The following is a 13,523-nucleotide window of genomic DNA, read 5'->3' on the forward strand; positions in this document are numbered from 1 at the left end:
ATGGATGATAAGACTGATCATGTCATTAACTCTGGAGGTGGTCCTTATGTTTATCGAATGCATGGACAAAATTATCATATTGCAGGCAGCTTACTACCAGAGGAAGGCGAATTACCAAAATTTTGCCAATTGTATATATACGATACAGATCACGAGGTTGACAACAGATTCAATACATACGAGTATGTAAATACATTCTATCATATAATAGCATTAAATACACACAAACACACACATATATATATATATATATATATATATATATATATATATATATATATGTGTGTGTGTGTGTGTTTAAAATTTTTATTATGTCTCATAATATTTATATCCATGATTTTGTTTTCCTATTAATGTAGTTCAAAAAAGAAAAATTCAACATCTCATAATTCAATGGGAAATCATTTTTCACCGGAGTTCTTGACTATTCATGAGCTAATGGGTTTATTGGATTTTATAAATCCATTAGTTAAGCAATTTAGAATGGAACGTGATCGATTTGGATCGAATCCAACAGAGCGTATTATGCTTAAATTAATTGGGACAATAGAAAAGGACGGTAGACAGTATAATCTTCCTACCACAAGTGAGGTTGCTGCACTTATTGTAAGTGACATTGACGGTTCCGATTCACGAGATATTGTTTTGGAAACTCAAAGTCGTCAACTTCAACACATTAATGAGTTGCATCCGCAATATCTTTCACTTCAATATCCTTTATTGTTCCCTTATGCCGAAGATGGATTTCGATTAGAAATATTACATCGTGGTGTTGAAGAACCAAACTCCAAAGGACGAATAACACTGACAATGCGAGAGTTTTTTGCTTATCGTATATAACAGAGAACTAATGAAATATCTTTGGTATTACGTTCCAGAAAACTCTTCCAACAGTTTTTGGTTGATTCGTATACAATGGTTGAAAATGACAGGCTAAATTATATTCGGTTTAACCAACCAACATTACGTGTCGCTCCTTATGGAGACTTGGCCGAGGCTACTTAAGAAGGAACTAAAGATGCTTCTGCGATGGGAAACTGTATTATTATTCCGTCTTCTTTTACGGGTGGCAGTCGTTACATGCAACATAATTACTTAGACGCAATGACTTTGGTTAAGTGGTTTGGTTATCCTGATCTTTTTTTAACTGTTACATGTAATCCTAAATGGCCAGAGGTAATTAGATTCGTTGAATCTGAAAATCTTAAACCCGAAGACAGGCCCGATATTTTGACAAGAATATTCAAAATAAAACCTGATTCACTAATCACTAGACTCAAGGAAGAAAATTTTTTGGGTGAAGTCGATGGAGGTATAAATCTAAAATCTCATTATTCATTTTATTTTATTTTGATTTTATAATATCATGCGTTAACCAGAGTACATATTTGCATCATACAGTTATATATACGATCGAGTTTCAAAAAAGGGGTCTTCCACATTGTCACATATGCCTATTTTTAGAAAAAAAGTCTAAACTTCCAAATCCCGAAGACATAGATCGCGTTATATGTGCTGAATTGCCAGACAAAGAACTTGAACCAGATCTGTATCAAATTGTTTCTGACAACATGATACATGGACCTTGCGACAATGATTTTCCATTTATGCCATGTATGAAAAATGGCAAATGTTCTAAAGTATTTCCAAAAGACTTTACAAATGACACATATATTGATGATGATGGTTATCCAGTTTACCGAAGACATGACAACGGAAACAATGTCGTGAAAAATGGAGTTTCTTTGGACAATAGGTATAAAAAGTAAATTTTTTTTATATAAACATTTATTTCTTTATAAATGTTATCTTTTATAGGAAAGATATGTTAAATGATCTTAATTTTCTTTATGACATTTTGTTTCTTTTTTGAGATATGTTGTTCTATATAATAAGACACATTTGAAGCAATACCAAGCCCATATGAATCTTGAGTGGTGTAATCAGCTTGGATCGATAAAATACCTTTTTAAGTATATTAACAAAGGTCTAGACAGGATCACCGCGTCTTTTTACGACGCCAAAAATAACAAAAAACAACATAAAGAAAATAACGATCGTGATGAAATTGTTGAGTATTACAATTGTCGTTATATTTCTGCTTGTGAGGCATGTTGGAGACTTTTTAGGTATTACATTCATTATAGAACACCACCTGTTGAAAGATTGTCGTTTCACCTACAAGACAAACAACTTGTTGTGTTTAAACCATCCCAACGTGTTACTAATGTTGTTTCTAAACCAACTATTGCTACTTCTCAATTTTTGGCCTGGATGGCAATGATTTTCCATTTATGCCATGTATGAAAAATGGCAAATGTTCTAAAGTATTTCCAAAAGACTTTACAAATGACACATATATTGATGATGATGGTTATCCAGTTTACCGAAGACGTGAAAACGGAAACAATGTCGTGAAAAATGGAGTTTCTTTGGACAATAGGTATAAAAATTAAATTTTTTTTATATAAACATTTATTTCTTTATAAATGTTATCTTTTATAGGAAAGATATGTTAAATGATCTTAATTTTCTTTATGACATTTTGTTTCTTTTTTCAGATATGTTGTTCTATATAATAAGACACATTTGAAGCAATACCAAGCCCATATGAATCTTGAGTGGTGTAATCAGCTTGGATCGATAAAATACTTTTTTAAGTATATTAACAAAGGTCTAGACAGGATCACCGCGTCTTTTTACGACGCCAAAAATAACAAAAAACAACATAAAGAAAATAACGATCGTGATGAAATTGTTGAGTATTACAATTGTCGTTATATTTCTGCTTGTGAGGCATGTTGGAGACTTTTTAGGTATTACATTCATTATAGAACACCACATGTTGAAAGATTGTCGTTTCACCTACAAGACAAACAACTTGTTGTGTTTAAACCATCCCAACGTGTTACTAATGTTGTTTCTAAACCAACTATTGCTGCTTCTCAATTTTTGGCCTGGATGGAATGTAATAGCTACGACGAAAAGGCAAGGGAGTTATCCTATGTTGAATTCCCAACTCAATATGTTTGGAATAAATCAGATAAAGTATGGACAAGAAGAAAAACAAAGACAAAGTCACTTGGCAGAATTAATCATGTGTCTCCCAAGTCTGGTGATGTTTATTACTTGCGCATTTTGCTCAACAAAGTAAAGGGTCCTACTTGCTATGAAGATATTAGAACGGTTAATGGGACCGTTTATGACTCTTACAAAGATGCTTGCTACGCTCTTGGTGTATTAGACGATGATAGAGAGTACATATCTTCTATACAAGAAACACATCATTGGGCCACCACTTCTTTCTGCAGGTCTCTATTCGTTATGTTGATTACACCAGATAGTCTATCCCGACCTCATCATGTTTTTAAAGAGACATATAATTGTCTTTCTGATGATGTCGTTCACGTTCGCGAACAAGAAATAGGAGTGAAAGGTACATTCACACAAAAAAACGTTCACACTTTAATTGATATTATAAATAAATTATTTCATTACTTTTTAATGTTTTCAGGCTTGAAGCTAAAACCGGAAGCAATTTACCACCTAACGTTGTCGTACATTGAGAAATCTTTATTGAGCTGTGGAGTGAGTTTTAAGCAAATACCCAATATGCCATTACTTGATCACAAATATATTCAAGATTCTTACAATATGTTAATTCAATATGAGCTTAATTATGATCCATCCAGTCTTGAATCTGAACATCAACATCTGCATTCAAAATTAAAGGTCGAGCAAAAAAATGTTTATGATATCGTTATGAATGCAGTTAACAACAAAAAAGGTGGTGTCTTTTTCCTCTATGGTTACGGAGGAAGAGGAAAAACATTCGTTTGGAAGACATTGTCTGCTGCTATTAGATCTAAAGGTGAAGTAGTTATTAATGTTGCTTCAAGCGGAATTGCAGCACTCTTGCTTTCTGGTGGTAGGACAGCACATCCAATATTTCATATACCAATTAACGTGAATGAGAATTCGTTTTGTTCTATTACGCCAGGTAACGATGTAGCTGCCCTATTGAACAAATCGAGCCTTATAATTTGGGACGAAGCCCCAATGATGCATCGTTATTGTTTCGAAGCAGTTGATAGGACACTTAGAGATATTATCCTTCCTAAGAACAATGATAAACCATTTGGAGGCAAGACCATTGTATTTGGAGGCGACTTTCGACAAATTCTTCCAGTAATACAAAGAGGAAATCGTTCAGATATTGTGCAGGCATCATTGCATTCATCAAGATTATGGCTATGATGTACAGATTTACGTTTGACTGTAAACATGAGGCTTCAGTTTGGTTGTCCAAACAATGATTTCGAAGAGACAAAATCATTTGCTGATTGGATTCTTAAAATTGGTGAAGGTACTATCGGTGGTCCTAATGATGGTGAAGTTGAAGTTGAATTTCCAGAAGATGTGATCGTTCCCTCTACGGGTGACCATATTAATTCAATTGTATCCTGCATTTATTCATCTTTTCAGAACCATCTTGATGATTCATCGTATTTCAAGATAAAGCTATTTTGGTCCCTACTAATGAAGAAGTTGATGCTATCAACGACTACATGTTAGAATTGATGAAAGTTGAAGGGAAAACATATCTGAGTTCAGATTCCTTATGTGAGACCGAGGCAGAAGATTCTTTTGAGGAATCCGTATACTCTCCGGATGTGTTAAACGCTTTTAAGGCCTCCGGAATTCCCAACCAAAAACTTATACTAAAAAAAGGTGTTCCGGTCATGTTGCTTCGTAATATCGACCAAACCAAAGGACTATGCAATGGTACTAGATTACAAATCGTAAGGCTTGGAAGACACGTCATTGAAGCACGAATCATATCTGGTAGATTTTTCAATGAGACTACTTATATACCTCGCATGAAGTTGACCCCATCCGATAAAAAAATTCCATTCCGTTTTCAACGTAGACAATTCCCAATAGCAGTTTGTTTCGCTATGACCATTAACAAAAGTCAAGGACAGTCATTATCAAATGTTCGATTATACTTGCGTAGACCTGTCTTCACCCATGGTCAGTTATATGTAGCTGTTTCTCGTGTAACAAGCAAAAAAGGTTTGAAGGTACTCATATGTGACGAGGAAGGTCGTTCAACTAATAAAACAAAAAACGTTGTCTACAAAGAGGTCCTGCAACGTTTATAGTTATTTATCGATTTCAGTGTTTCTTCTTCACCTTTCAATAATCACAATAGCCATAAACTTTTTGTATAATTATTATGCAATATATATAAATGTTTTGGTAAATTTTTAATACGTTCCCCCGCGTTTAACGCGGGTTATAATCTAGTAAAAAAGTATAAACCAATGTATCTGTTCTAATCCAATTTTCACTGTTTTTTTTTTTTTTTTTTTTTTTCTGGAGTTTTCCCCGATTCGATTTGTAAACGGTTTCACTTATCAAGTTATAATCCGGTTTCCAATATATAATTTGTGATCAGATTAAATACAATCACATCAAATATAACCGATCGCTCAAATCGGTTTTGGGTCGGACCCGGATCCATATTGGATTAACAGATTGTGTGTGCACCTCTAAGTTTCCAATTCTTGATTAAAGTTTTGGTTTTTTCTTCTAATAGTGATTATCTTTCTGCCGAAGTTTATCGAATTTGTGTCTATCGACTTTTAGATTAGTATTTGCAAGTGTGTTACAAAATTTTATTGGAGGCACTTTTCTTATAAGTTGAGATGCTAATAAAATTTAGTAACAATAATGTTATATAATACATTACTAAACTAATAATTCAGTACTAGTAAGTTTGACACTTGTATCAAACATCTGCCTAAATTCTTAGGAAAAAAGTAAAAAACAAATGTCATTGTCAAAATAGCGCAATACCGAAAGTCTTTAAGTCAAGGGGCATTTTAGAAAACTTGCGTTTTACGAGGTAAGTATTGAAACATTTTAAAACTTCAGGAGGCTTAAATAAAAATAACAATACCCCAATTTTAAACAGGATCATTCCCATGAAAACCCTAATTCAAAAACCCAGTCGACTAACCTGAGGAAAAGTGTAAGATTTCATCATTGTATATGCTTAATTTCATTAAATGGACATTGATATAGGTAGGTGGATTCTCGAGTTCCTCATAAGACAACACTCACTCGACGATCGTTTATTAAACGTTCTAATTCCCGTTCTTCCTTTGCCAAACAACGACCCAAGCATTACAAAGAGTCTGCTCTTGCGAAAATTGGAGTCTGATATCAAAAAAGGTACAATCTCCGAACGTACTCTCGAATTCTTAGAACAAATTGAAGAATTGGATCATAGAGAAGGAAATACTGAGGTTTCTGAAGCCATGAAAGCAGCGTATTGCGCTGTTGCGGTGCATTGTACAGTAAAGTTGATTGAAGGGAGTGGGGATGATGATACATACAGGTATTTTTGTGCTGTGAGTAGGATTTGGAGGGGTAGGGCTGAAAAAATGGAGAAATTTGATGTGGCAAACGGAGTGGGCTTGGTTTCGGATGATTTGTTGGGTTGGATGGATTATCTTGAGGCTGGCGTTTGGGTTCCAAATTATTTTGAAAAAGTCTTGGTGAAGTATAAGGGATTGGATGTAGTGGATGCCGTTTGTTGTTATGTCAAGGAGGCTAAAGAAAAAATGGGTCCTACGTTCCTTGAATTAGTGGCTGAGACACTGGGTGATGATATGCCAAGGAAGGTTTTGGATTTGTGTAAAGAGGAAGAACATCATGATCAGATTAAAGAAGTAGCTGCAGATGGTGCTTCAAATGATGATCAATGTGTTAATGCCAATCTCAATAGAGAGGACAAAGGTAATTTCAATCTGAAAGACATTTAGTCTTTGGTTTTGTATCAGTGTTAATGATCATAATGCTTGCAAGAATCTATCAGTATGTTAGTTATTTCATTATGACTGTGTTGTAGGTGCCCATAATAGGGTTGGTGTAGATGATCCCAGTCCTTCGTGTGATCATGGTGAAGCTCTACATGCTAATGGAGATGATCAGAAGGAGCCTAAAGTTAGCCTAATTGAACAAAATAGCACTTCCCATGTCTTTGAGGTATGACTCCATTGATAGTTCCAACAAAGATACATAACGCATAATCAATTAAAATCTCTTTGTAGTGGAGTGACTCCATTGATAGTTCCAACAAAGATTCACCAAAAAAGCGACCCATTGCACCTCTCAAGTACAAAAACAAGAAACTCCCACAAACAAGAAAGAAAATGAGATGGAGTATCACAGAGGAGGACACTCTGCGAACAGGGGTACTAAAGTAAGTCATACTTATAAAATCTTTCTTTATTTCACTTTTTTTTATTTGCAGTTTTATAGCCCATATAATTTGTATTCTTTTTGAAGGTATGGTAAAGGAAATTGGAAGCTGATGTTAAATATATATCGTGACATATTTGTAGATAGAACGGAGGTAATGCATCATTATTTTTATAAGTTGCATTTGTTACACAAGCCAAAACTGTAGAACTGTACTACTGGACAGATACTTTCGAAGGCTATTTTTATGATAAGGATAAAAATTACAATTTGTACCCATTGAGATTAGTTCCAGTCCCATCCCACCAAACAGTCTAAGGTCATCTTGAAAAGTCCAGTCAAATCATGTCATGTCATGTTTGATTTGGTGGTGATGTAGGCCCATGGTTTCAGGTTGATTTGAAGGACAAATGGAGAAATTTGACACGTTGACAAGTCAAATCAATCAATTAGATTCCTTTCCAAGTTTTGGAGATTTTGTTTAGTGAACAAGTGTTTTATGATTGTTAGGTAAAAGTTGGTTATGATTGTATATTTTTGGTTAATATTTGGTAGGTTTTTGGTTCACTAAGGTATATGTGGGTGCGTTGTATGTAAAATTTCTACTGTAGTACCCTCATGGTACAATGCTACATGAGAATGGTTAAGAATGAATTGTTTTAGCTTCTTATATATTATTCTCATGCTTAAGAATTACATTTTTTTTAACAATTTTCATGGTTGATACAAAGTTAAGAATCAATTCTTTTAAAATTAAAGTTTATTGTAGCTTCATGATATTACTAAGTAGTTAAATACCTTTTGTAAATGTGCAACAAATAAGGCATATGTTGTACTGCTAATTACCGATTAAAGATCATTACAAAAGAATGAAATAAATAATATATTTATACAAGACAAATTTTTTATTTACCAACTAAAATAAATAATTAATAGTTGTTTATTATTTATTGATCAAAATCGAGCTAAATAAAGAAATGGGTTTATTTATTATAAATAAAATAAAAGAGCTTGTTTAATTAAAAGACTTAAATTAGTCAAGGAAACAATTAATGGATTGGATGGACAACTAAATTTGGTTACAAAGAAAAGGCTTCAAAAGCCCACCAACAACTTGTTATTTAACGGAGCTATATGTCATGATATGAAATAAGTGAACACAATTGAAACCTTCATTACTATTGGGGTTGGGGAGGAATATATGTTGTTTTCCAGGAATGTCTTATAAACAACCTTGAAAGTATGGATTGGAGCTAGTGAGGAAAGGTGAAGTTGACCCACAAAGTCAACATAAGGATAAGATGTCTGATTAGTGTGAATTGCTTAATTGAGTCTAAAATTTATGCTTGAAAAGATTGTAACTATGTTATATGTTAGGACAAGAAAAAGGTTTGCAAAACATGGTTATCTAATAAACTACCAAGTGAGGATCAAGAAAAAAACATCATGATGATAAATGTATATGTATATGATAATCCACAGGTTCAAGAGCTAAGAAGCCTCAAGAGAAACCACAACTCGACTTGGAATCTCAACCCTCGAAAGGTAAGTGTTTGACTTACAATTTAGTTTCGAACAACTCAAGAGTATTACTTGTAATATGAATTATATGGGTTATGTATGAGTAAGCATATGAACTGGATTCCCGCTCATTGGGATGTGGCTTGTATTGTCATATAAATTAGATTCCCACTCACTAAGAGATGGATTTTATAGTTATATAAATTGGATTCCTACTCATTGGAAAATGACTTGTATAGCCATATAAAATGGGTTCCACTCATTGGGAGATGACTTGTATAGTCATGTAAATCGGATCCCCACTCATTAGGAGATGAACTGTATAGTTATATGTATTGGATCCCCACTCGATGGGAGATAATCTAAATGATTACATACATGTAAAAGTGTCAATTAGGGAGATAATGAATTTATGTATGATTAAGTAATGATTTATATTAGAAACCTAATGTTTAAAGTACTGTGAACTATAAATTTATTACACTTTATTATACATGAAAATTACCATATTTGTTCGTCAATTCACTTACTAGATAATAATATCTCATCAAGTATGTGATTCATGTATCGTTAGGAAGTAAGATGTTATGATAAGAAACAAGCTCGTCTTTTGGAAGTCTAAGAGATCATTACATGCAAGTTCTTTTGTATAACAACTATTTATCGTTGTATAGTGTGTATGTGTATTGTTTCTATTATGATTTCTTTTGTCAAGTGGTAATTCTTAGTTGTAAAAATATGAAGATGTGAACAAAGTACACTATGTTTCGTTTCCAAAAGTATGATTTGAAATTTTTTGAAAATAATGAAAATCGGGTATTAATTGCTTGTAATTACTTTGTTTTATGATCTGAAGTTAATGACTAAGTTCTTGACATGGTCGATTTCGAATTTTGGATACCGGAAATGCCCATAATGGTTTGTGTTCGTTCCATTACTCATTTACATTTTAAAGGCCTTGATTTGCAAGAATTGTGTAAGGTTCAAGTGGGAAATAAAATACATACTAAGTTTTCGTGGATTAGTGGTGCCACTCTTAGTCAAAAATACCCTCATGTAACGTCCTATTTTTTTAAAGCAATTAATATAGAAAAACCATAACTTCCAACATTAAATAAAAACCATTTGTAAAAAAAAGCAATCATGATATCATCCCATTTAAACTTTCCAAGACATAATATCAGAGTTACATGAAAGATATTTCAAAAACATATTGTGGAAGTCAAAATCCCACATTACATATTCAAAAAGTTATAGAAACAATAATACTGAAAATCCCGAGCCCACAGCTTATGTCTGGATTGCTCCCAAGCCCACATCATAAGTATGGATTGCCCTCCCGGCCTACGACTTGTGTCTAGATTGCTCCTAGGTTTGTTGGCTTCCGCATAAAACAATATTGCCTCAACCCAACCGCACTATGTCGACATATGCAACCGATAAACATATAACCATCAAACAAATAATCATGCAGATATGACAGATCACTACAACATAACAACGTCCTATATACCAGGATACATAACTTAGTGGGCCGACATTGGTACCTTCGACCCACAAGTACAGTGAAGAAAACTCACCTCACAGTCTGAAAGATAGTGTAACATCCTAAAAATAAGACCCGAAATTTTTTCATTTTTAGATTAATAAAAACAACAACCCAAAACATTGTTATAAAACCAAGATTATCACATGTATCGATACATCATCAATATCAGAGTAAATCACAAAGATGCGGAAACGAGTGGTGCGTGCTCTACAATCATCCCAAGTTCTTCCCTTTGGAATTGGGAGTACTTAAAACGTAAACTGAAAACCGTAAGCACAAATCTTAGTGAGTTCCCCAAGATACCACATACCATACATAATAAACACATAATGGACCCCGCCCGTCATTGGGCCCCGCCTGACATCGAGCCCCGCTCGGTATACAGATCTATTAGTCATCGAGCCCCACCCAGTATACATATAAAACATATAAACATATAAACACATAACACATGCAATAATCACAAAGATACATAGCATACAGAATGGTCATTGTGCCTCGCCCGGTAAGCATACGAGCACATAACACATGCAAGAGTCACACAGACATCTAACATCCTAACATAACAAAACCATGGGCCGGCATTGGTGCTTTCGACCCGCGAAACGCAGTGATGAAACTCACCTCGCACTACCGAATCTCACAAAAAGAATCTCTGGTTGCTGGCCCGCTAAAATCCCCGTGCTATCAATCACAAAATAATCATCCAATCAATAATTGGATCCCAACTCACACAAAGAGTTTGAACTAGGGTAAAAGACATTTTTACCCTTTACCTAACTTGGCCCAAAGTCTAGGCTCAATCCAATTGTCTAAAAGCCCAAATTCCAACATAATCACCTCAAGCCCAATTATGGCCCAATTTTCCAAATTGGGCCCAAATCTCTTTCATGGGCCGTGTATCGCCCGTGTTTCTAGGCTAGGCATTAATGATGATGAAATAGTCTAGGTCAACCTTTGTAACTCATTTTGAAGAAATGAAGAGGAATTATGTGATTATTATGTAAATTATGTGTTTTATGCTTAATTATTAGGATTTAATTAATTAAGAATAAAAATGAGCGTCGAAAATAAATATTGGATAAAGCCGATATCTATTAAGAAAGTTGTAGTGGTCGTGACAAGGATTCCGGATATATAAAGAATACCGAAATCCGAGTTATAACGAAGAAGTTATGACCTGTCGAAGTTCCGCGACAAAACCGGCACGACGCCGAATGACGTAAAAAGTGAGTTTTTGATAAACTACTTTTAGCCTTGGTGATCTAAATGAAAGTTGTAGTGTTCGTTAAACCGAGAGTATGTATAAAAAGAACGCCTAAATCTGACTTCGTATGAGAAAGTTATGATTTTTCTAAGTTTCAGCTTAACAGTAGACAACTAAAAACTCGAATTTTAGATCGAGTGATTTTTAGCCGACACAACCTAAACGAGAATCTAAGGTCTCGTCAATAGTAGTACAATGGTAAAAAGACAGACGAAAACGAACGTCGGATGAAGAAGTTATGAATTTTTAACGGATTTTCCTGTCCCGGTCTGTTAAAAATAATAATATTAAAAATTAAAGTCAAAATTAGCCGACGAAGTCTAAATGAAAGTTGTAGAGCATAGTTTTACCTACACGTGCATATAAAGAACGTCAAAAACGGAGCCATTATGCAAAAGTTATGGATTTTAGAAGTTTTGGCTCAAAAATCGAGAAAAACACGAAATCCGAGAAATTTCGCATGGTCCGGAATAGGCCACGTCACCCTCGCTTCGTTGCTGCCCCGTGTCCGATCCGATGACGTATCCGAAGCGTGGTCCGGTAGAAATCAGACGCGTGTCGCATACGTGGCGTGTCCGAAGCGAGCCACGCCTCGCCTACGAGCTTCCGACGCGCCTCCCACTCCTCGCATACGTGTCTCACCCTCGCACCAGCCACCTGTTCGCTTCGCATCCGAGCCACCTTGCGTCCAAGCCTCGCAGCAGCTGCCACGTGCTCGCTTACCCTTGCTTCGGATCCGAGGCTCTTCCCTATAAATAGTGCCTGCGAGACCTCCCGGTGGTAATTTGGAAAATTGCCATTTTACACCCCTAAACCCATATTTCTTCCATTCCAACTTCCCCCAAAGCCCCAATATTATACCAAACACCCAAAATACGTTCCGAAGTGCCCGAAGACCCAGAAAATTTTATTTTTTCGGTTTTGAAGCCCAACCCTCGCAGAGCCCGGTTTCTCAATAAAACTCCCGGTTTTATTAGAAACAATTGTTTTAGGAAACGAAGTGCTGCCCGATTATCGTTAAATCAAGTGAGTTTATAGTCACTTTCATCTTACACATAGATATGAAGTATTTTATATAAAATACGTGCTATGTGAATATATATTGTTTATTTATTTGAGATGGATGATGAATGAATGATTTATACAGGTTTTTAAATAAATTTAACTGTATATGTATTTTTATCTACAAATATGTTGGGTAAAACATGGGTATATAGTTGATGTGTGATGAAATAAAATGATGAGAGACCTCGATGTTATTGTGATCCAGTCATCTAGCGGAGTATGGATGACGACCATTGACTTTTCTAGATAGTCCTGTGGAACGCTGGCAGGCTCGCAACCTGTAGGTGTTAATGAGCTTGGGTGTTCATTTGCTGTACTCCATCCCCCACATGGTTGCCTTATTTGACATAAATTGCTGGGAAACCCCCAAAGCAGTGTTGTCGCCCTGATGAAAATCCTTAGGCTAGGTCCCTTGTGATAGTTGTTTTAGGGACGTAAAGTGAGGATAACGAGAATGGGTAATCAAGGTTATTTTTGGTTGATGAAATTAATAAATTTATTGTTGAATGATGAAATTAATAAATTTATTATTTGTGGGTTGAAAACCCTATATGCTCACCAGGCTCCCAAGCCTGACCCACTCAACTTTTTATATTACATGTAGTGGACCCGAGCATAGTCGGATGATGATGAGAGATTTTTGGATTATAGGCCAGTAGTTGTAAATAACTGTTGTAAGGCTTATAATGCCTTGTTAATGCTTTTGATCTGTATCGGAACATGACATCCCGAGGTTTTGATATAAAATGAAAATATGTATTTCTTAAAGAAAGGTTTTGATAAATTTTTATCATGTTTTGTTTTGGGAACAAATTCCGCAACATCTTTTAAAAATATTACTCTGATTTT

General features: G+C 34.9%; 4 protein-coding genes across 6 annotated transcripts; all 4 read left to right on the forward strand.

Annotated features, from left to right (window-relative positions):
* On the forward strand, positions 1 to 840 carry LOC145131235 (uncharacterized). Its single transcript, XM_079065955.1, has 2 exons — positions 1 to 182; positions 360 to 840. The coding sequence occupies exons 1-2, from the start codon at positions 1 to 3 to the stop codon at positions 838 to 840; spliced, it is 663 nt and encodes a 220-aa protein (XP_078922081.1).
* A 1,463-nt stretch (positions 841 to 2,303) lies between these two features.
* Positions 2,304 to 4,257, forward strand: LOC145131236 (uncharacterized). The gene is made up of 3 exons (XM_079065956.1): positions 2,304 to 2,443; positions 2,562 to 3,436; positions 3,515 to 4,257. Exons 1-3 carry the CDS (start codon positions 2,304 to 2,306, stop codon positions 4,255 to 4,257), a joined length of 1,758 nt encoding a protein of 585 aa, XP_078922082.1.
* A 27-nt stretch (positions 4,258 to 4,284) lies between these two features.
* Positions 4,285 to 5,165, forward strand: LOC145131237 (uncharacterized). Its single transcript, XM_079065957.1, has 2 exons — positions 4,285 to 4,438; positions 4,516 to 5,165. The coding sequence occupies exons 1-2, from the start codon at positions 4,285 to 4,287 to the stop codon at positions 5,163 to 5,165; spliced, it is 804 nt and encodes a 267-aa protein (XP_078922083.1).
* An 803-nt stretch (positions 5,166 to 5,968) lies between these two features.
* Positions 5,969 to 7,944, forward strand: LOC145134805 (uncharacterized). Of its 3 annotated transcripts, none has more exons than XM_079069634.1 (5): positions 5,969 to 6,807; positions 6,920 to 7,056; positions 7,122 to 7,273; positions 7,360 to 7,426; positions 7,652 to 7,944. In XM_079069634.1, the coding sequence occupies exons 1-5, from the start codon at positions 6,075 to 6,077 to the stop codon at positions 7,673 to 7,675; spliced, it is 1,113 nt and encodes a 370-aa protein (XP_078925760.1). In that variant the 5' UTR covers positions 5,969 to 6,074; the 3' UTR covers positions 7,676 to 7,944. The 3 variants fall into 3 exon arrangements, with proteins under 3 accessions (XP_078925760.1, XP_078925759.1, XP_078925758.1); XM_079069633.1 differs by having other exon boundaries at positions 7,666 to 7,944; XM_079069632.1 differs by having other exon boundaries at positions 7,360 to 7,944.
* The last annotated feature ends 5,579 nt before the right edge of the window (positions 7,945 to 13,523 follow it).

Source organism: Lactuca virosa, chromosome 8 (assembly GCF_052849685.1).
Source record: "Lactuca virosa cultivar CGN04683 chromosome 8, Lactuca_virosa_CGN04683_v6, whole genome shotgun sequence".
NCBI lineage: Eukaryota > Viridiplantae > Streptophyta > Magnoliopsida > Asterales > Asteraceae > Lactuca > Lactuca virosa.